Raw genomic sequence first — 22,235 nt, 5'->3', positions numbered from 1 at the left:
CTGCGTCCCGCTCAGTAGCCGCCACCCGCCATTAACAAGAACGAGCAAGAGGAGGTGTACGCACGCCGGAAGTGAATCCCGACCCTCTGGCGGCAGGAAGTAGGGAGGCAAGGCATTCCAGATCGAACTCCTTTGGGCCAATCGCAGGTGGGATAGACTTAGTATCTGCAACTCCCATTGGTGAATCAGATATACGTTCCGCCTTCTCATACTTTAGTACCTCCCATTGGGTGGCGCTGGGGAAAGTGGGTAACCGGACGTTCTGAGAATTGTAGTTTCAGAAGAGAAGTGGCCCATTTGGTCAGTGGCGTCGCTGTAAACCTTGTAAGATGAATGGGAAGCGGCCAGCGGAGCCCGGCCAGGTCTGGGTAAGGAAGAAGGTAAAGAAGGAGGTGATGGCAGCGTTTTCGAACGCTGTCACGGAAGAAGCCTTGAAAAAGCAGGTGGCTGAGGCCTGGAGCGGCAGGACGCCATTCAGTCACGGTAATCGGGTGCTGTTGGACCTGCGACCGCGCGGTGGGTCTGGAAGCCTCTGCAAAGCCTCCAGGACTCGATCTGAGCCCTGGGCAGCAATGCAGAGGATTTGGGAGGACTTTGGCGACCTCCGACCCTCCTGCCTTGGCTAGTACTCTCATTTGAAATCGTTTGTTTAACAAAAAGAAATGCAGGCCGGAGAGTGTCCGGAAGTAGGGGACACAACAAATTGATGGTTGAAATCTGGAATCCAAAGTCACTGAGTTAGAATCTTCCCCACTGATTTTGCATTGTTGAGCAGTGGATTGAACTTTTTTAAGCCTCCGTGGTATAATTATTATTATTTACCTGAGGAAGATGTTAAATGGATTAACAAACGCATGTATGCAGGCATCAATAATTATTTACCTGGGTAAGAACCAATAAACATTTGGACAGATATTTGAGTTTTTTATGTGATTTTTCGGTCAAAGGTAATTAATGGTCGATGGTCCCATGATAGTTTAACGAGAGCAGTTGTTGTGAACTGCCAGAGACTGCAGGGCCTTGACCCAGGAACGTTTATTGAAGGATTCCAGACTTATGAAGTCTGCATCAATGTGTCATGCATTTTCTTCCAAAGTTTGCCATGTTTTTTGGTTTTAGTTACTAAGTGCTTTTGCAGGGGCGAATCCTGAGTGCTCTGGATGCTCAGACTTCTCTGTTCCCTTCCCTGTAGTGTGGACATAGTGATGATATCTACGCCAGAGTCATTGAGAAGGCTACGTGAGATAATGCATTGCATGTAAAAACCTTTGTGGTAGGCATTGGTAGCCTTACTGTTACAGAAATCTATTCTGTCAGAGGCAGTAGGTACAATGGTGTGGTAGAATTAGAAGAGGTTATGATGGAACTGATTTTAAAAAATAGCCTGTAGTAACATTCTTCCCATAGTAACTTGGGGAAAGAAAAGGCAGGATTAAAGAGAAATTGCCAGATTGTACTGCTACTCTCATTTAACAGTTATTCTTCTTTTAGGTATGGAGGACATGAATTAAGAATCTAGGTTGAGGGCACAGCACAAGTGGTAGAGTGGTTGCCTAGCAAGCATGAGTCCTTGAATTCAAACCTAGACACCACCCCCCCCAAAAAAAATCATAAAGAATATAAAATATGTTCAATTCAATTATTATTACATTGAAAAAATCAGGAATTAAGTGATGTGACCTATACTCATTTTAAAGACTAGCATTTTAAGCACAGTATCTTTAAAAGGTGGTGTTGAATGAGTTTAAAAGAAAAAAGGAAGAGCTTATAATTATTCCTCTAAATCTGAGACTTTAGGTATTAGGTTCTCAGATTCCTGATCATCCTCTTTTATATTATGTCTGCAGTGTTAACTTGGTGGTCAAAAATACAAAAGGGAAGGCTGGGTCATAGCTTAGTGGGTAGAGCACCTGCCTAGCAAGTGTAAGACCCTGAGTTCAAACCCCAGTATAGCCCCCCAAAAAAGGGAGGAGAGGCAGGTGTGATGGTGCATACCTGTAATCCCAGCACTTAGAAGATAGAGGCAGGAGGGTCTCTAGTTCCAGGGCCACCTAGATTACATAGTGAGTTCCAGGCCACCTGGGCTGTGAGACTCTGTCTCAAATAAAAATTGCAAAAGGGAAGAAAGCCATAATGTTTTCCTTCCAACAGAATCTATTGTCATGGACATGGACCCTTTTCTTCACTGTGTGATCCCAAACTTCATCCAAAGTCAAGACTTCCTGGAAGGGCTTCAAAAGGAACTTTTGAACCTGGACTTCCATGAAAAGTATAACGATTTATATAAGTTCCAACAGGTATTTATCCCAACACTTAGCTCTTCTAACTCCAGAAATTCATTAGCTGTAAAATCAGTCAATGTATTTAAGACTGAAATTTAGATTGGATTTACCTTGGAAAGTCCTCACCTTGACATTGTTAAGGCATTCCTTCATTTAAAGTAAGCTTACTGATTGATAACCATGTGTTACATGCTATAATTATTATAAGGGAATTTTAACAATACTTGGCCTGTGAGACTTTACAGTCCAAAATAATAGATGTAATAACAATCATGACAGAGATAACAAGAAATGCATTAAGGCCAGGCATTGGAGGGTCATGCCTGTAATCTAGCTATTTGGGAGGCTGAGTTCGGGAGGATCGTGGTTCTAGGCCAGACCAGGCAAAAAGTTCTTGAGACCTCCCCCACCTCCAAAACAACCAGAGCAAAAAGGGCTAGAGGTATGGTTCAAGCAGTAGAGCGCCTGCCTTGCAAGCTGGAAGCCCTGAATTCAAACCCCAGTACCATCAGAAAAAAAAAAAATGGTATTAAGCCAGTAAGTAAATGCTTTATAAACAAAGACATGAAGTACATTTGGAGAAGTGGTAAATTGGAAGATAATAACCATTTAAAGTTTGAGTTCATGTCTTTTAGGTAGCTTGATGTAGTGCAGTATATTCTGCATTGCAGTATATCTAGCAGAGAGTTAAATCCATTCTTTCCTCCCCCTTGCAGAGGTGGGGATCAAATCCAGAGCTTCAAGAACACTAGGCAAGCCCTCTACTCTTGAGCTACATTCACAACCGTCCATTTTTTTCTTTTGGCAGAAAAGATTACCTTGAAACTGAGACTGGTTTTTTTTCTCCACTCTTAAAAGACACATCCCTGTCTAGTATATACACATAAATCATTGGTTTTCTAAGTTTGGAGGGTATCTATCAATACATGAAGTACATCACTCTTGGAAATCCTGTAGAAAACCTTAAGAACATGAGGACTTAAAATAGAAATATGAGAAAAAATGAAACATTATTTTGTTTCTTTTAAATTTTCCCTTTGATTTTATCTGAGGTGAGAGACTAAACAATTAATTCTTTCTCTTTTACTCTTTTACAATAGAACTGATCGTATCCTGCCCTACCCCAATCTGTCCCTAGACCTTTTATAATTCATATAATCAAATTACCAGGCTAGGTATATGAGTGATGAGACTCTTAATTCAGAAAATCTAATGTAAATTAAACTTTTAGCCAAAGTAAGGTTGCACAGGCTAGTGAAAGAAATCACAGTTTGTATAATGGTGTCCACCTTGATAACACTAGGCCTCTTCTGTTGATTTAGGTTGTATGCAGCTCTGATTATTAAAATGAAACATTAGAGTGATTTTTACTTGATGCAGTTTGACAGATGTAAGTATTTCATTGGCTATAAAGTCAGAAGAAAAACAATAAAAAGTGCTTGGGGCAGTAAAAAAATAAATAAAAAGCAGTAGCCATTACTTTGGAGCCACATGGGCTCTGTGGTGAATAATTTTTACCTTGCTCACTTTTGGAAAGGATCTTCAGCCTAAGACAAGATATAAAACCTGTTATCATTCTCCCTGCCTCTTCAAACCTGTGCTGTATCCCCTTTCTTTGCTTATAGCATGAAATAAATAATTGGATCTCTAATATGTTCCAACCCCCCAACTACATATATGCATATCTACACTCTTTTTTGGCGGTACTGGAATTTGAACTCAAGGCTTTTTGCACTCTACCACTTGCACATGCCTCCAGTCCTTTTTGCTTTGGTTGTTTTGGAGATAGAGTCTTGTTTTTTGGCCAGGCCAGCCTAGACCAAAATCCTCCTATTAATGCTTTCTGCAGTAGCTGAGAGATGGCAGGCATGTGCCACCATCCTCAGCTTTTGCTGTTGAAATAGGATCTTACAAACTTTTTGCCTGGGCTGGCTTGGAACCAGTATACTCCCAATTTAAGCCTCCCACCTAGCTGAGATGATAGGCACACACTATCGAGCCCAGCCGTCGATTGAGATGGGGTCTTGTGAACTTTTTGGCTTCCCTGGCCTGGAACTGCAATCCTCCTGATCTCTGCCTCCCAAGAGCTAGTATTACAGGCTTGAGCCACCAGTGCCAGCTATGTATATTTTTTTAAAGCAAGCATTATTGAGGTTGGGTCTTTTGTTTCATTTTGGTTTGGTTTGGTTTAGTACTGGGGTTTGAACTCGGGGCCTCATGCTTGCTAGGCAGACGCTCTATCACTTGAGCCACTCCATTGGCCCTTAAAGTAAGCATCACTGAGTGCATATTTTATGCCATTCTAAGTGCTTTATATTTACTCATTAAATCCTCTTAACAGTCCCACAAAGGAAGTATGCTACTGTTTCTGTTTTACCAATGAGAAAACTACATCAATTTTTCCTTCTTTTTTGTTTCATTCCCTTCAACGTACCAAAAAAACAAAAAAAGATAAAAACTGTTCTTTTCACTATGAGGAAAAAAGCTCCTGACCTAACTTCCCCCTTCAGCTTCCTATTCCTTTGCTTCCCTTGACAGCAAAATTTCTCTTAAGAGTTGTCTGTACTGTTTCAAATTCCTCTCCTTCTGTTTTCTGACAAGCCTACTTTGATCAGCTTTCACCTCTACCACTCTACTGAACCTACACTTATCAAGGGTCAAGGTCAGTTATGGCCTCTACATTAGTATAGCCAGCCATTAGTTTAGTCCTTATTTGACCTTTCAGAAGTATTTGGAAGCTGGGCATGGTGGCCCACACCTGTAATCCAGCACTAAAGAGGCTAAGGCTAGAGGATCACAAGTTCAAAGCCAGCCTGGGCTACATAGTGAGTTCAAGGCCAGCCTATGCTAAGATAGCAAGACCCTGTCTCCAAAAAAAAAAAGAAGAAGAAGAAAAAGCATTTGATCTACTATATCAACCCTCCTTCCTAGACATTTTTTCACTTTACTTTCAGGATACCATGCTTTCTTAGTTTTCTTTCTGTCTCACAGGCCATTCCTTCTGAGTTTCCTTTGCTAAGTCATCCCAGGTAACTGACTTCTTAATGATAGAGTACTCCAGGGCTTAGTCCTTATACTAAGATGTATATAAATTTTCATGAACTCTTATGGCTTTGTTTTCCTCTTGGATCTAATAACAATCTCACATTTAACTGCAAAACTAAACTCCTGATCTGGTTCCCCCTAAATCTGTTTTTACCTACAGGTTTCCCCATCACAGTTAGTGCTGTCTTTATCTCAAACCAAAATGAGATCAAGATCTCTCACCCCTCATTTCTAGTCCATTAGGGAAATTTTTCTGCCTACCTCCAAAATACAGCCAGAAAAAAACTCTTCCAACCACTTCCATTGTTAACAGCCAACACTTGATCCATGCTGTTTTTGTCTCTAACCAGTATTATTATATTAGTGTATTAACCAGTGTCCTATCCTCATCAACTTGTACAACAACATTGTGTTCTTTTTAAAATATGAATGGACCCAAGAGAATTGGAAAACAGATGTTCACATAAAAATTTGTCCATGTGTATTCATAGCACCGTTGTTTATAATAACCCCAAAATTGAAACAACTCAAATGTTCATCACCTGATGAATATGTCCATTGTAATGGTTATGCCCACGTAATGGGGTTATTCACCTGTGAAAAGGAATCCACTGCTACAACGTGAATGAACCTTGCAAACCTTTGCAAAGTGAAAGAAACCATACACAAAAGGCTACATATTGTATAGTTCCACTTAAATGTAATGTGCAGAATAGTCAAATACATCTGTTGAGACAGAAAGGAATTTAGTGCTTGCCAGAAACTAGGGGTAGAAAAGAAAGGGCAGTGACTGCCTAATGAGTATAGGATTTCATTCTGAAATGTTAAAAAATTCTGGACTTAAGATAGTGGTGATGGTTATACCACAGTGTGAACACGTATACCAAAACTCATTCAATTATGCACCTTTAGATGGTTAAAGTAGCAACTTTAAATGAATTTTATCTTTAAAAAAATGAAATAGAATCATGGTACCTTATTGCTTAAAAGCTCCATGGGCTCCTCATTCTCTTTGAGTAAAAGCCAAAGTACAGACAGTGGCTCCAAAGCCCGTTACCTCTTTGACCTTATCTCCTTCTGCTCTCCCCCGTGCTCTGCTCCAACCGTGGAGTCTCCTTACACTGTATTGAATAGGTTTTATTACTCCTCGATGAGGTCTACCCTGGCCCCCCTATTTATAATTGCAAACCCCCACACTCAACACTTCCCCACTCCTCTTTTCATGCAGTTTTTTCCCTATGATTTTTGTCTCCTTTATTCTAATAATCAACTTTTTATGTTTATTGTTTATCTCCCTTAACAAACATGAACTTTGCTATAATAGCTACCTATCTATTGAGTGAATAAGGTACAGAGACTAACTCACTGGACAAAGTCAGAGCTGCCAGATGGAGCAGGGCCATGTGTCAAACCTAGGCAGTTGGCTTTGAAGTCCAAAGTTTTAACCCCAGTGCTGTACTTTCAGAGTCCTCACTAAACTACACTTTATGTTTAATACGCTGTTACAAGAAAATCCTTTTTTTCTTTTTCTTTTTTCATAATCAAGTCTGATGATTTGAAGAAAAGAAGAGAGCCTCATATCTCAGCTTTAAGGTAAACAAGTAATCATATTTGTTGGTTAGACAGAATATTAAGTACATTAAATGTTATGTCATATAGTCTTTGTTGGCATTATCCCATTTTGTGCAAGAGGAAACAATCTGAGAAATTAAGTAACTTCTTCAAGGCCACTCAGCTAAAATTGGGAAGCTAGGCTATAACTCAAGTTTGTCTGATACCAAGGCCCAAATTCTTAATGATAAAATGTTCAACTTTGTTAGTAATCAAGGAACACATTAGTATGGGAAGTACTTTTGCATACTTTTACAGCCTTTTAGAAGATGGTTTGGAAAGACATATCAAAAGCCTTAAAAGTATGCATATTTTTTTGTACAGTAGTTCTACTTAGGAAAATTTATTCTGACAAAATAATTAAGGATGTGTTCAGAGAGACCATACAAGATTGTTGTAATGGTGTTCATAATAATGAAAAATTGTATTCAAATTTAAATTACCATCCATGGAGATTCATAAAGATAATGGTGCAAAACATAAAGTGGAAACTATACAGCCATTAAATATGTGTATGAATTTTAACACAAAAAGATGGTAGTAGCTGGGCGTGGCGGCACACTTCTGTAATTACAGCACTTGAAAGGCTAAGGCAGGAAGATCATAAGTTTGAGGCCAGCCTGGGATACATGGCAAGATCCTGTCTCAAAAAAAAAAAAAGAAAAGAAAAGAAAAATGATAGTTATAATCTATTTTGTCAATTCAGAAAATTTTTTTTTCCCTAGCAATTCTGATTCTGTGTGATGTTCTCATACAGTCATTTTTTTTATCCTATTTTCATTAGCTTCAGGTTTTTTTGTAGGAATAAATAAAATACTTCTTACAACCAAAGCATCTTAGACTCACTGAAATATACTTTTGTCAAGAGAAACAAAGTTAAAACAGTACACAGTGTGGTTTACAAAGGTACATATACTTGGATATCTGTGTATACAAAATAAGATTTAGAAGGAGTAGTGTGTTTGGCTAGCAGCATTATAGGTTTTTCTTTTCTTTTTAGTTTCTTTTTGCTTCTATAGGATTTTTTTTTTTTCCTCTAAATGAGCACATATTGCTTTGTAATAGCTGCTTTTCATCTATCTGGTAGGGGTTACTTTTTCTTACTCTTTTTTTCCTTTTGAGACACATTCATATATGGTGGCAGCCTGTATTTGTTGTTATTTTTCTAAATCCTGAAGTGTTGGTTATGTGTTAACTATAACGCATGCTATTTCTTATTTATTTAGGCTTTTTACCCTGCAAAGAGAAACAATCTTGAGATTTAAGTCACTATCTCATAAGTTCACAACACCCCTCAGCTAATCATTTCCTTTGGGACTGAGTTACATTTCATACCCAAAGGGTCATAGCCATATTGTGTGAGAGCCAGAAGTCTTTGATCATTACAAAAAGCTGATCTTTCTGTTTCCCATTTGGGCTCTGGGAGTCTCATGAACACAATAAATGCTAATGGTGGCAGAATATAAGCCTGTACCTGTGACTTGTTCAGAGAATGAGTAGAACATTTTATGGAGTAAATTTGTGAAAGTTGATGTTTCCAGTAAAAGAAAGGTTTAAGCCTCTGAAAATATCAGTTGCTGAAAGTATCAAGACTTTGTAGAAATGTTTATCACCAACATTGTCTGAAGTCTGTTTTAGCAGGTTGTTATATTGGCCCATCTGTCTCATTTGCAACTCTGCCTTTAAAAGTTATTTGATATATTGTAAGAACTTGTGTAAATGCCACAATGTACCCCCATGCAGCACAACAATGAAAAAAATAAAATTTTTAAAAGCATTACAGTATACTTCTGGTTGGACTAAACTCAAATTTTATGGAATATTAAGAATTGAGTAGTATATAATATAAAAGAGTAATTGGTAATGGAATCCTACAGATTACTTGGAGACTAATTTTTTTTTCCCCAGAACTAGGCATTGAACCTGGGGCCTCATGCATGCAGGGCTAATACCCTACCACTGAGCTACACCCTTAGCCCTTTTCTAGCCATTTTGTTTTTGAGGCAAGATCTTGCTAACTTTGCCTGGGCTGACCTCAAACTCAAAATCCTCCTGCCTTCATGTCCTAAGAAGCTGGTGTTACAGGCATGCACCACCACGCCTGGCTCTGAGACTTAATATTTAATTATGAACAGCATGATTGCCTTTTACTGGGGGAGGGAGTGGGTGCTGGTTATCACAGAAGCTAACCATATCGTTAGATGGTTTCAGCTCTCAGCCACAACTACCCCCCCCACACACACAACCTCGTGAGGACAGAAGGGGATGGCAGTTGGTTGGGTTAATCACCCCTGGTCAATGATTTGAATATCATTTCTATGTAATGAAGCTTCCATAAAAATCTCTTAACTGAAGTGGTTTCAGTTTGCTGAAAACATGGAGAAACTGGGAAGGTGGTATGCCTGGGGAGGACATGGAGGACTTTACCCTATGAATCTCTTCTATCTGGCTATTCCTGAGTTGTATCCTTTTGTATAATACACTGGTAATATAGTAAATACACTGTCTGGCAGGTGGTCAGATGTGAGACGGGTGCTGTAGGAACCTCTAATTTATTGCCAGTCGGTCAGAAGCATGGCTCATAGTCTGGCTTTTGATTGGTATCTGAAGTAGGGCGCAGTTCTGAAGGACTGAGTCCTTAACTTGTGCTAACCCCTTGTAGTTAATGTCAGAATTGAATTGTAGGACACCTGACTAGTTTCAGAGAAAAGGTCAGTGTGGGGAAAACTCCAAACATGAAGTGTTGGAAGTAAAGTGTGTTTTTAAGAAGAAAAGTTTTCCATTTTACTACTGAAAACCATGTCTGAAATTGGAATTGGAGTTGAATAACAGTGTAGTAAATTACCAAAATAAAGGCCAGAGTGCTGCCGTGGCAGGACATACTTCAAATTTAGGAGGAAGAAAGTACTGAGAGGATGCAGTGAGACTGTAGAACAAAAATATGCTACAGTAGCTAAGGATTTACACTTATGTTCTCTGGGACCGTTATTCTTGACTATGCAAGTTTACACTGAGGAACATCTCTCAGCATCTCTCAAGTAAAATCTGAAAATGGGTGTCGAGTAAAATGTGACCTTCAGGAAAGAATAGTTGTGGCCTACGTAGATCCACATAGAGCTCACACTATAGCATAACAAGTTATCTTTTTTTCCGTACTTCTAGGAAACTTCTGTTTGAAGATTTCCGGGCCTGGCTTTCAGATATCTCTAACATTACCCTGGAACCAACCATTGACATGTCCTGTGCTAAATATGAATTCACTGGTAAGGAAGATAAAGTCCTAATGTCTGTAAGATTTAAAGGCCACAATGATGAAAGGATACCATCAGTATATCAAAATTCTAGCCTGCATCTCTCTAGCATTAGGATCTTTCTAATAGGGACCACACTCATATACAGAAATAGGTACGTATTGGAAAGGAAAAGGCAGTGATTTTCTTTGTGAATATGATGAAAGCCATATTTTCAAAAAAATGCTTATGTTGCCCATACACAGCAGCTTTACATACAATATCACAAAATTCTAAGGTGATGTTGTAATTTCTATTCTCAGACTTCCTAAGAAGCAGTTGTCTCCCTCAGTGCTCTTTTTTGGTGGGGTAGGGGGAGGCAGAACTGGAATTTGAACTCAGGGCCTTGCACTTGTAAGGCAAGTACTCTACCACTTGCAGTGCCCCTAGCCCTTTCCTTCCCTGTTTTACTTCGTAAGTAATAAGTGAATACATGCTTAAGGGGAAACGTTTAAACAGTGTAGAAGTATACCATGTAAATCAGAAGAGTCTCTGTCACTTCTTCCCTCTTTTCTTCAGAGATACATCATTACCAGTTTGGGACACATCCTTCCAGTTCCCTTTCAGAGCACATACATACTTTTGTTTGGTTTTTCACCTAGAAGATTTTTAAATTGTTTTTTAATTTGGACAGTTTTGTTGGGGTTGGGGGGTGGGCACTGGGGTTTGAACTCAAGGCTTCAAGCTTGTAAAACAGGTGCTTTTATCTCGAGCCAATTCAGTCCATTTTGCTCTGGTTATTTTGGAGATGGAGTCTTATGAACTATTTACCCAGGTAACCTCAAACCACAATCTTCCTGATCTCAGCCTCCCAAGTAGCTAGTATTATAAGAGTGAGCTGCCCCCCAAAGTAACAATTTTAATTTAGTATGGGGTGCCTGTGGCTAATGCCTGTAATCCTAGCTTTTTGGGAGGCTGACATCAGGAGGTTCAAGGTTGGGCAAATAGTTTCTGAACGACCCCATCTCCAAAATAACCAAAGCAAAGTGGACTAGAGGTGTGGCTCAAGCAGTAGAGTGGCTGCTTTGCAAATACAAAGCCCTAAGTTCAAAACCTAGTCCCACCCAAAAAAAACAAGAATAACTTAGTAATACATATGAAGAGTTATGTGATATGCCTTTATTTAATTTTAATTTTTTTATTTGAAGTAATTGCAAACTTAGAGAAAAGTGGCAAGCACAGAACAAATAATTTGTTTCCCGTTTTACATGAAAATAAGTTGCAGTCGTGTTCCACAACCCCTGAATACTTCATTAACTCCAATAACAAATACCTTATTTTATATTATAGTAATAAGCCATCAAAATCAGGACATTAATATCCATATGTTATTCCCATCTAAACCATAGGCCCCATTCACATTTTGTTATTTGTCCTTGAGAGCTTGTTTAAAGCTTCTACCAGGGGAGCACAGCTGCTCACATACCCTTGACTGAAAAACAGTCTTCCTTTATTGGAGAAGGTTGTCCTCTTCAACCAAGTGCACAGATGTGGGGGGCACATACGAAGTAGTGAGAGAAAAAGGGGACACCCACTTAGCCAACTCTGGCAGTCAATTGGATGACAGATTGCCCTCACATCCTGTTATTTGATCCTTTGCAGCAAAAGGATCCAGTCCAGGGTTGCACATTGCATTTACTTGTCCTATCTCTTCGGTCTCCTTCAGTCTAGAACAGTTTCTCAGTCTTTCCAGGACTTACAGGATCCTGATGCTTCTGAAAATTTAGAATTATTTTGTATCACTTTCATCCATTTCAGCTTGATGTTTCCTCATGACTCAAGCCATACAGTTTTGGCAGGAATATTGTAGAATTAACCTTGTGTTCATTTTACTGCATCCTGCCAGATGGCACACAGTTTCTTGATTACTTGATTAAGGTGGTGGCTGACAACAAGTTTTTCCAATATTTTATTTCCCTCCATCAGTATGTATTTTGTGGGAAAATACTTTAAGATTATAGAATTATTCCACTTCTCAACAAACTTTGATTCACTTGGTTTAGCATTCTCTAATGTTTCTTACTAAATTATTGTAGTGGAAGTGGGCAGATGATGATTTTATAATACAGTAATTTCTTCAACATTTATTAGTTGTCATTTATTGCAAAGTGTATTCATTCACTTGTTTATATTGGTATGGATTACTATTTGTATAGTGGGCTATTATCAATCACTGTTGTGATTTGAGCTTTATATTGTCCTTGATTTGGTCAAGGAGAGCACCTTCAAACTGATTTCTGTGACCTTTTACTATGTCCCTATCATTCTTTTACTTTTTCCTTTGCAAAACAGTATTCTTCAGGTTTATCTTCTATTTTCTATGCCAGATCCTAGAATGATCTTGAGTTGGCCATTCTTCCAATGAACCCTGGTTTGGGTTGGAGGTATGGCTCAAGTAGTGGGGTGCCTGCCTAGTAAGAGCAAAGCCCTGAGTTCAAAACCCAGTACTGAAGAAAAAATAAATAAAAAGGAAAATTCATCCCATTGAACCCTGGTTCCTTTTAGTGAAAAATAACCCTTAAAAATCAATCAAGATCTGGGAGGCGTGGCTCAAGTGATAGAGGCCCTGGGTTCAAACCCCAGTACTACCAAAAAAAAAAAAAAACCCTCAAGATCTGGAGCCAGGCATTGGTGGTACATGCCTATAATCCCAGCAGTTGAGAGATAGGAAAGAAGATCACAAGTTCAAAGTCAGCCTGGGCTGTATAGTGAAACCCTGTCTCAATAATTAAAGGAGAGGGGCTAAAACTAATAAAAATATCAAGATCTGAACTCTAGACAACTTTGCCATTAGGGTGTCACTGCTTCTAGGCCTTTTCAGTGAAATAGTAATACATATATGCCTATATATACACACTCTGATGTGTATGTATATATTATATATGTATTTCTGTATCTCTCTGTGTATATAGATATAAGAAAAGGAATTCACATTGATTCCTCCAGCTCCAGTTAAACAGGGGGTTCATTCTAGATTTCTCCTTTGCCATATTTGTAATTTACTTCAACAGTAAGAAACCTGGCCCTTATTATCTTCAGTATATTTATTTATTGGAACAATTCTTCTGTGTAAATACTCTCAGTTCACTATATTATTCTTTCTCTGTCACACCCTGCATGAACACCTGCGTTGTTCAACCTCACCAAAGACATTAGAAATTTTAGAAATTTAGCTTAAGCAGTTAATGGGAACAAGTACAAAAAAAAAATCCATGTGTAATAATAATCATTAGAGCATTCTTTATAATAGCCAAAAATTCAAATAACTTAATAACAAATAGAAAATCAATTTAAGAAGGAGAAAGGTAAATTTAAAATCCGTTAAATCCAAAAAAGGAAGGTCAGTAGCCTAGCATGGTGGTGCATGCCTGGATAGGAGAATTGCAAATTCAAGGCCTACCTGAGCTACATAGCAAGTTCCAGGCCAGCCTGGGCTACGTAGTGAAGCCCCATCTCAAAGAAAACAAAACTGGCTGTGTGTCTCAAGCAGTAGACCACCTGCTTTGCAAGCATGAAGCCCTGCATTCAAATCCCCAGTCCTACCAAAAAAGTGATGTCAAGTGTCTATTACTAATATGAAAAGACATTTGCCTTGTAATAAGAAAAAGGTAGACTTTGAACAACCATTGTAGTATATCATTTTTTTTAAGTGAATACACGTAGAAAAAATTCTGGAAGACTGTTAAAAAATATCATTAATAACTATATTGTAGATTTATCTGTATGTACCTTCAATTTAGAGCTTTCTATATTGACTGAGTTTTATTTTTATACTTTATACAAAAGAGACGAAATAAGTATCATTTTAAAGCTGGAGGGCATTGAGATCTGGAGCTGACGTTACAGATGACTGTCAGGTGGACTGATAGTAAATGAAGTCAGGTGGCAGCTGCTCATTGTCTGTGCGGGAATTTAAGGTGTACATGAAACTATTGCAGATGCCCTACTCTGCCATGACGATGAGCTGGAAGGGCGCCGGATTGCCTTTATTCTGTACCTGGTTCCTTCTTGGGACAGGAGCTTGGGGGGCACCTTGGACCTGTACAGTATTGATGGTAAGACAAGTGCATGCTCATTATCCCCAGTGGCTACTTCTGAATTAAAACCAAATTTGCCTCTGCATCACCACTCTTACATACAATGTGTGAACTCCTCAAAGGAGATGGAAACCATCATAGTGACCACCTGAGGAGGAATTAATGCCAGCCCTGACAACCACCTCTTGAAGTTGTACTTAAAATAATCATTACCCTAAAGATGAAGTAGAATCAACTTAAGAAGAGAAATAGTGGTACCCTGCTTCCAAATACTGACGTTGGAAGGGCAGAAAGCATGCAAAACTGCCTATGGCTGTGAATTTGTCAGAAAATCAGTGATTCTTTGAGTGATTGACACCAGAGATGACTCCAGAAAGCTCAGAATTTATTCCACATCATCTAGCAGAAAGCAGTTTGGATGAAACAGGTGGAAGGGGTTGGATCTGAAGGGTACATCTAGATATCCTCCAAAACCTGAGATCTGTCGAAAGTGAAATGAGGTGGCCTGGAAGTGGTTAATGATAATGAGCTGCATTATGAATGTGTTCTCTCCTGGTGCAGAGCACGTGCAGCCGAAGCAGATTGTCAAGTCTGTTATCCCTTCGTGGAACAAACTGGTTTTCTTTGAAGTGTCTCCAGTATCCTTTCACCAGGTAAAGATTGCAAGCAACAAATAATGTAGGGTGCTAAGAATCATGCTTTCTAGTTACTCATTGTTTGAATCTCACAGCTTCTTGTTGGGACTTGTTCCCTGACCAGGTTGTTTTCATAACTAGCATGAAGGATCCTCCAGTGTGCCTTGCCTGGTATGCTCCCCTCCTTGTCCTTTATGTTGATATATTGCTGGTCTTGTCCTTCCAGGTGTCTGAAGTCCTTTCTGAAGAAAAGTCACGTTTGTCTATAAGTGGCTGGTTTCATGGTCCTTCATTGACTAGGCCTCCCACTTACTTCGAACCCCTCATACCTCGGAACCCTCACATCCCACAAGATGTAAGAATAAATTATTGAGATTCTTATCTTAGGAACTCTAGCATAACATTCATTTTTCTGATTTTAAAATTAATTCTTTCCAAAAATTAAACTAGAATTTGAGCTTGCTGCATCAATTTTTCTTAGGTAAACTTTTGTTAGTGTCTTTCTCTGTCAAGAGTTTTCTAATACTTTAGGTTTAAGGAGAAACTTACCAGGTGAGGATTTTCATGAGTCTTACTAATGTGAAATGATGTAAAAACGAAAGCTACAGGAACTATTAACTCATCTTTTCCATCTACTGCTTCTTTATAAGCATGAAATTTTGTATGAGTGGATCAACCCTACTTATTTGGACATGGATTACCAAGTTCAAATTCAAGAAGAATTTGAAGAAAGGTCTGAAATTCTCCTGAAGGAGTTTCTTAAGGTGGGTCAGCATATCTTGCTCTGTGTGTCTTGTTTGGCATGCAATCTTACTTGAATAGGTGAATATACATCACTAAGAGTTTTTGTTTTCTTCCTCATTTGAACATCTATATCATTCTCTTCAAATGAAATACAAATGATAATAGTAAACATTGCTATCAGTATGCTTAGTGGTTTAACAGTCCCTTGGGTTTTCCACAGCACTCTAGAGTCTTAATGGTGAACAAAAATACACACACACACACACACACACACACACACACACATATACACACATACACACATATACACACACATACACATATATACACACATATACACACACATACACAGACATACACACACACACACACACACACACACACACACAGAAACTTCTGTCCTGAAAGGGAGTTGTTACCTAGTTACCTTCCTATTCATTTGAAGAATATAGTGCTTATTATTTTTAATAATAGGTTATCAATTGTAGTTGAACAATATCTATGAACGAGTGACAGTGATGATGCAGCTTCTTTAGTGGAAAGAGATCTAAAGTCAGAAGACCTATATTCATGGCCTAACTCTGGTTTTACTAACCTAATCAAATTACTAAATTTCTCTGGGTATTTATTTTATCATCAGTTACACTGATAATACCTGTCTTGCCTTTCTTACAGAGTTGTTGTGAGCTCTATGTGAGATAGATAGTTGGCCATGGGTTCCATGGAATTATATTCCCAAGAACTGTTCCTTCATAAAAAGGTAGAAGGATTCTACATACAGTCTGTCTTGGAATTTTATAGTTGCTATTGCATATTACAGAATTTGAAAAGCCTATAGTAAGTTGACTTGTTTAATCTTATTTAGTTGAGCCTACTCAAACCACATGATGGGGTCTTTCCTCTTTCATATCTTTACAGTTGATAGGAGCTGGTAAGTTGCATTAAACAAAAATATAAAACCTCTTGTAGATAATATTCCACTAAAAAGCTAGCTTCTTGTATCATACTTGACCTCTCAAATTTAGCAAATTTATTAAATGAGAGAAGAAGCTGGAGCCAAGAGAATCTGCATTATTTTACAGAGATTTTCATTATAATGACATTGACTAGTGCAGTTTAATTTTTTTTCCTCATAAGAGTCAATATGATGATCCTTATTTCATAAATCTAGGAATTTGAGAGGCTTAGCAATTTGACAGAGGATACACAACCACTTAACGGAAGGCCCGCATGGCCCTTCTCTTTTAGCTAAAGCAAGATGACAGTTTACTTAGTCTTTTCCCTGGCTTCACTACAGTAGTAGTGAATCTTGTGTGAGAGAAGTGAGAGTCAAATGAACCTCTTAGGATCAGTAATATTGATATTCTGCAGAGCTCCTTACTGGATAGACCAGTGTAGAATCATAGGAACAACTGCTAACTTTGCTTCTTTATTGGCTTATTTTCTAGCCTGAGAAATTTGCAAAGGTCTGTGAGGCCTTGGAGAAAGGAGATGTGGAGTGGAGTAGCCGTGGCCCCCCTAACAAAAGGTAAACCCATCATCTAAGACTTGCATCCACATTCAGCACCTACCTTTTTAAAAGTCTGCATAACTCACCTCTGATAATGTTGCCCTAACAGCATTTCGTTCCAGGGGCTATCCAGTAGCAGGCCCTAACAAAGCCTAACCATTGTAATAACTTGTGCTTTCATAAACAGAGAGGTACAAAGCTAATGAGTGCCCTTTATTTAAACTCCTATGATACCGGAGAATGAACTCAAGGTCTCTTGCCCGCTAAGCAGGTGCTTTACCACTTGAGCTACACCACTAGTCCTAATGAGCAGCTTTTATTCCATAAGTAATTTTGTATGTGGGACTTGACAAATGCCATTGCTGCTTTTCAGATTTTATGACAAGGCTGACGAGAATAAGCTCCCTGGTATACTGAAGGACTGCATGGAGTTGTTTCGCTCCGAGGCGCTGTTCTTGCTGCTCTCCAACTTCACAGGCCTGAAACTTCACTTCTTGGCCCCTTCAGAAGAAGATGAGATTGAGGATAAGAAAGAGGGAGAAGCAGCCTGTGCTGCTGATAGCACTGAAGAAGGGACCAGCCATACCTCTTCAGAACTTGAGAATAACCAGGTATCTGTTGTTAGCAACAGCCAGCAGAGCAGTGGACAAACACATCCAGCCCCAGAGGAAGACAAAGCAGAGAAGGGTAAGCTAGTGTTAGGAGTTGCCCTTATTTACCATTAACCATTCCCCATTCAGTCATTTATTCATTCAACAAATATATCTTGAGCATCTACTGTTGGGCTTAGCCCCATTTCAGGCCAAATACGGAGGTGCACACCTGTTATCCCAGCACTCAGGAGACTGAGACAGAAGGAATTGTCTTAAAATAAAAAGCTTTAGTAATCAGATCTATCTAATTATCAATCGCTTACAGTCTGGCATTTATATCAAAGGTATTTTTATTTTTCCTGGTCCTCCTTCTCTTGTATTTCCTTAGAGTCAAGTGTCCCCATGTGTCAGGGGGAACTGAGGCGTTGGAAGACTGGCCATTACACTTTGATTCATGACAACAGCAAAACTGAATTTGCCTTGGATTCAGTTCTCTACTGTGGCTGTGAAGGTAAGAGGGAAGAAAGAAAACAGTGACTTATCTCCTTAGAGGGACAGTCTTTCCAGAGTTACCCTCTCCAGCTGAACCAATTCAAAAGTCATTTGCTATGGCCAAGATCTCAGATCACAGAGTAAAAGGAATGTTGGGGGTCATGAATTAGTCTCCCAACTCAAAGTAGGATTTATGTCTGTGACTGGGGATTGAAGAGAAAACCAAACCATAATTTTTCCTCAAAATTCTCTCCCAACCCTAGAATCCAGTTTTTATGTAATTGCCCTTCTGGCTGTATTTAACATTTAATTCTCTAAATTTTCTTATTCAACATTGACTAAAGTAAGCCTACATTCCAGTTCAGCTGTCTGAGAAATGAGGCATTTAGGGGAAAGGAAATCCATGATAGCAAATGATGGACTTAAGCTCAAAAGAGAGCTGGTGACTACGGAGTCCAGAGCTCTAGCTTTTCAGCAGGTGATGTTTGTTTGTTTCCCATTGTCAGGCTGGGAGCCAGAATATGGTGGCTTTACATCCTACATTGCCAAAGGTGAAGATGAAGAGGTGAGTTACTTCTGATAATGCTTTCAGTTCTTTAGAAAGTTTTCATTCAGTGATGCAATTTTTATGGCCTCAGCTAGTGTCTTTAGCTGATAAACCCATGTTGGCCTGTCTGGCAGTGGTTCTGATTTCTCCAAGAAAATAGCCAACATGGAGTCAAGATGCTAGAGGATAGTCACTAATCATTTATTCTGCCTTACTAAGAAACAGCAAATTCACAGTGTCATGGTACATTCCCACAGATCTTTTAGTGTAGTTAGAAATAAAGCATTAGGTAAAACTTTTATGGATATGTGTTTCAGGAATAGAGCTTGTTGGAAAATGTCTTCACAACCAGAGATGAGCTTTTTCTCATATCCTGGTAAAGATCTTTCAAAGGATCCCCTAACCCCAGCTTAAGCACTCGCTGTGGAAACCATCTGTTCTGTGAATCATTGGGAAGATGAGAATGAGCTCTGTGTTCTGATGTGTCATTGTATTTGCCTATTGCAGCTGCTAATAGTGAATCCAGAAAACAATTCTTTGGCATTGGTGTACAGAGATAGAGAGACTCTGAAATTTGTCAAGCATATTAATCACCGAAGCCTAGAACAAAAGAAAACCTTCCCAAACAGAACGGGTTTCTGGGACTTTGCATTTGTCTATTATGAATAATAGGACTGGACAAAGGTAACAAAAAAAGTGATGCTTCCTCAGTGCTGGTAAGTATGGAAGAGCTGTGCATGGAGAGGAGGAAAGCTGCACGGAGGCCTGTCTGTTGCTGCTTTCAAAACTGGTTGTCCTTGCCAGTTGTAGGGGGGATGTGTGTCTAATCCCAACATTTGGGAGGCTGAGACAGGAGGATCTCAAGTTGTTGGCCAGCCTGGACCTTCAAAAACAACAACAAAAAATACAGTTGTCCTTTAATAAACTCATAATGATTGTCTTCAAAGTAGACCTTGGGATGGGAGCTATGTATCTTTTAATTTAAAAAAAAAAAAGGTTTTAATTGTTTTCATTAAGCTCTTCCACCTTCTATACTGTTTCAGTTTTTTTTTTTTTTCCTAACTTCAGTGATTTTTGTGTGTTTGTGTGGTAAAAAGTATATAACAAAATTTAGCAGCTTAACTTTTGCTGTGTAGCCCAGGCTGGAGCTTGAACTCACAATCCTCCTGCCTCAGCCTCCCAAGCTCTGGTCTTACAGGCCTACACCACCAGTCTTGGCCAGCTTCACCATTTTTAAATGGACAGTTAAGTGGTATTGAGTCACATTCACATTGTTGTACAACCATCACCACACTCATATCCAAAAGTTTTCCATCTTCCCAAACTGAAACTCTGTACCCTTAAACGGTAACTTCCCACTCTCCCTGCCCCATCTTTTACTACTCTTTCTTTCTCTATCATATTGATTAATATGCCTCAGAAATTTAATTGTACAGTATTTGTCCTTTTGTGGTTGGCTTATTTCACTTAGCATAGTGCCTCAACATTCATCAGGGTTTTTTTTTTTCAGTGATTTTTCGTTTTTACTTATTGATTGCAGATTCTGTTCTTCCCAATCACACTGACCTAGAAAGTTACAAAATCTTAATCCTGTTCATGCTGGACCTTACAGTTCTGATACAATTTGAGTCATTATACTCTCTCCTATTGCCTGTGGGCTCCCTCCTGCTGCCACTGTGACTCTTGCAGGAAGGGATAGACTCACATCATGGGCAGTATTGTTTCCAGGAGAAGGTCTGGCTGAAAACCACGATTCCAAGAAACTTTTAGTTGCTAAGAAAACAGGCTGCTTATTGCCATGTGTAGTTGTTTCCAGGTGCCTGCTGCCCTCCTATCATGGAATTGTATGGCTTCTAATTATGTAAATCTAGCCTCACATGTGGCTTTCATTTTCCTAAATGCTATAGAACTAGTTGCCTTTTTCCTTTAAAAAGATCCAGTGCTAAAAAAGTGACGTTAAAATGCCAAGAGTCTCATCTGTTTTCCATTTTTTTCCCCTGAACTGCTCCAGAGGGATGTGTCATGGCTGCTACTACTGTGGGGGTAGTACAGGGGTGGATGAAAGATGCTGTGCCCTTTACATGGATATGTGTTTGTAAGTTTTACATGTGTAGGGATATTGGTCATAAAACAATTATGTTACAAAACACTGGGTTTTGATAAGACTATTCAGGCCTAGTTCCAGTCCTGTGTTGCTACACTCACATGTTAACGGGCCATTTTACAGTCATACAGTTTTGGAGACGATTAACCATAGTGTAGTGACACTCAATTGGAATTTTGTTGATGTTAATTTTAAAGCTGTCTTTCCTAAATTTCTGCAGACCAAAGGTCATCTCTGCCACATTACTACTTTTATTCTTTTGTGTGTGTATTGCTGGGGATGACACCTCTAGCCCCATTTGCTTTTTTTTTTTTTTTTGTGGTACTGGGGCTTGAACTCGAGCTGGCCACTCCACCAGCCCTTTTTTTGTTGTGTGTGTGTGTGTGTGTGTGTGTGTGTGTGTGTGTGTGTGTGTGTGTGTGTGTGTGTATATAGAGAGGGGAAACACACACAAATGTTAATAATTGCTGAATCTAGGTAAAGGATGTTTTAGGGTCTCAAGAACTATTTGCCCTGCTGGCTTCAAACCCTCCTGATCTCTGCCTCCTGAGTAGCTAAGATTACAGGCATGAGCCAACAGTGCCGGACTTTCTGATGTGTTTTTATGAGTGGAAAGAGAGACAAGTTATAGTTACTAGACAATGAAGCCATCTTGTGTGCCATGTGCCAAACTTGGAAAGACTTCTCTCTATACCATCTAAGACCATCCAACTTTTCCAATTTTGGAGAGCTGGATCTAAATCTTACACTATCACTCACATGTGAAAATGTCCTTATTAGTTTCTCCTTTATGTCAGTGTCTTTATGATCTGTCAACACAGCAAGAAAGACGAGAATGCACTTGGGTGCTGGAGGGCCGAGAATCCCTAAAGGCATAGCCTCTGATGCTGCTGTCATTTGCATCATCTGCAGCAGTGCTTCTTGGACTGTGAAGGCTGGTATGATTCAGTTGCTTCTCTGCTCTGATGGTATGCAGTGATTGAGAACCTGCTTTTCCTCAGTAGTTATGCACTGTATATTGATATTTCAATCAAGGACACATCACATATAAAACAGTGAGCTGAAAGATTCCTGTAGCCATCCATAGTGAAGCTTTGCTTATACCTGTTTGTGGTGATGCTGGTGTCAACAGACCACCTGTGCTGCAAGGTGTATGATATAGCACATACAAGTATGTACAGTACATAACATTAAACAAGTAAATGTCATGAATTTGTGTGTTTATTTTTTCATTATTTTTAGAGCATGTCTATTTAAAAAGTTACCTGTGAAACAGCTGCAGACAGGTCCTCAAGAAGGCATTCTGGGCTGGTGGGTGGCCCAAGCAGTAGAGTGCCTGCCTAGC

General features: G+C 39.2%; 1 protein-coding gene across 4 annotated transcripts; it reads left to right on the top strand.

Annotated features, from left to right (window-relative positions):
• The first annotated feature begins 14 nt into the window (after positions 1–14).
• Positions 15–22,098, top strand: Ogfod1 (2-oxoglutarate and iron dependent oxygenase domain containing 1). Of its 4 annotated transcripts, none has more exons than XM_074055973.1 (13): positions 15–147; positions 2,152–2,297; positions 6,874–6,920; positions 10,101–10,201; positions 14,167–14,283; positions 14,827–14,918; positions 15,127–15,255; positions 15,551–15,664; positions 17,093–17,172; positions 17,528–17,841; positions 18,136–18,258; positions 18,746–18,804; positions 19,294–22,098. In XM_074055973.1, exons 2-13 carry the CDS (start codon positions 2,163–2,165, stop codon positions 19,453–19,455), a joined length of 1,473 nt encoding a protein of 490 aa, XP_073912074.1. In that variant the 5' UTR covers positions 15–147; positions 2,152–2,162; the 3' UTR covers positions 19,456–22,098. The 4 variants fall into 4 exon arrangements, 3 of the variants coding, with proteins under 3 accessions (XP_073912074.1, XP_020041092.2, XP_020041107.1); XM_020185503.2 differs by lacking the exon at positions 15–147 and adding an exon at positions 237–483; XM_020185518.2 differs by lacking the exons at positions 15–147; positions 2,152–2,297 and adding an exon at positions 3,605–3,672.
• Positions 22,099–22,235: the final 137 nt, after the last annotated feature.

Source organism: Castor canadensis, chromosome 15 (genome assembly GCF_047511655.1).
Source record: "Castor canadensis chromosome 15, mCasCan1.hap1v2, whole genome shotgun sequence".
In the NCBI taxonomy this organism is placed as follows: Eukaryota; Metazoa; Chordata; class Mammalia; order Rodentia; family Castoridae; genus Castor; species Castor canadensis.
The sequence above is the reverse complement of the archived record's forward strand: the minus strand, read 5'-3'. Positions and strand labels throughout refer to the sequence as shown.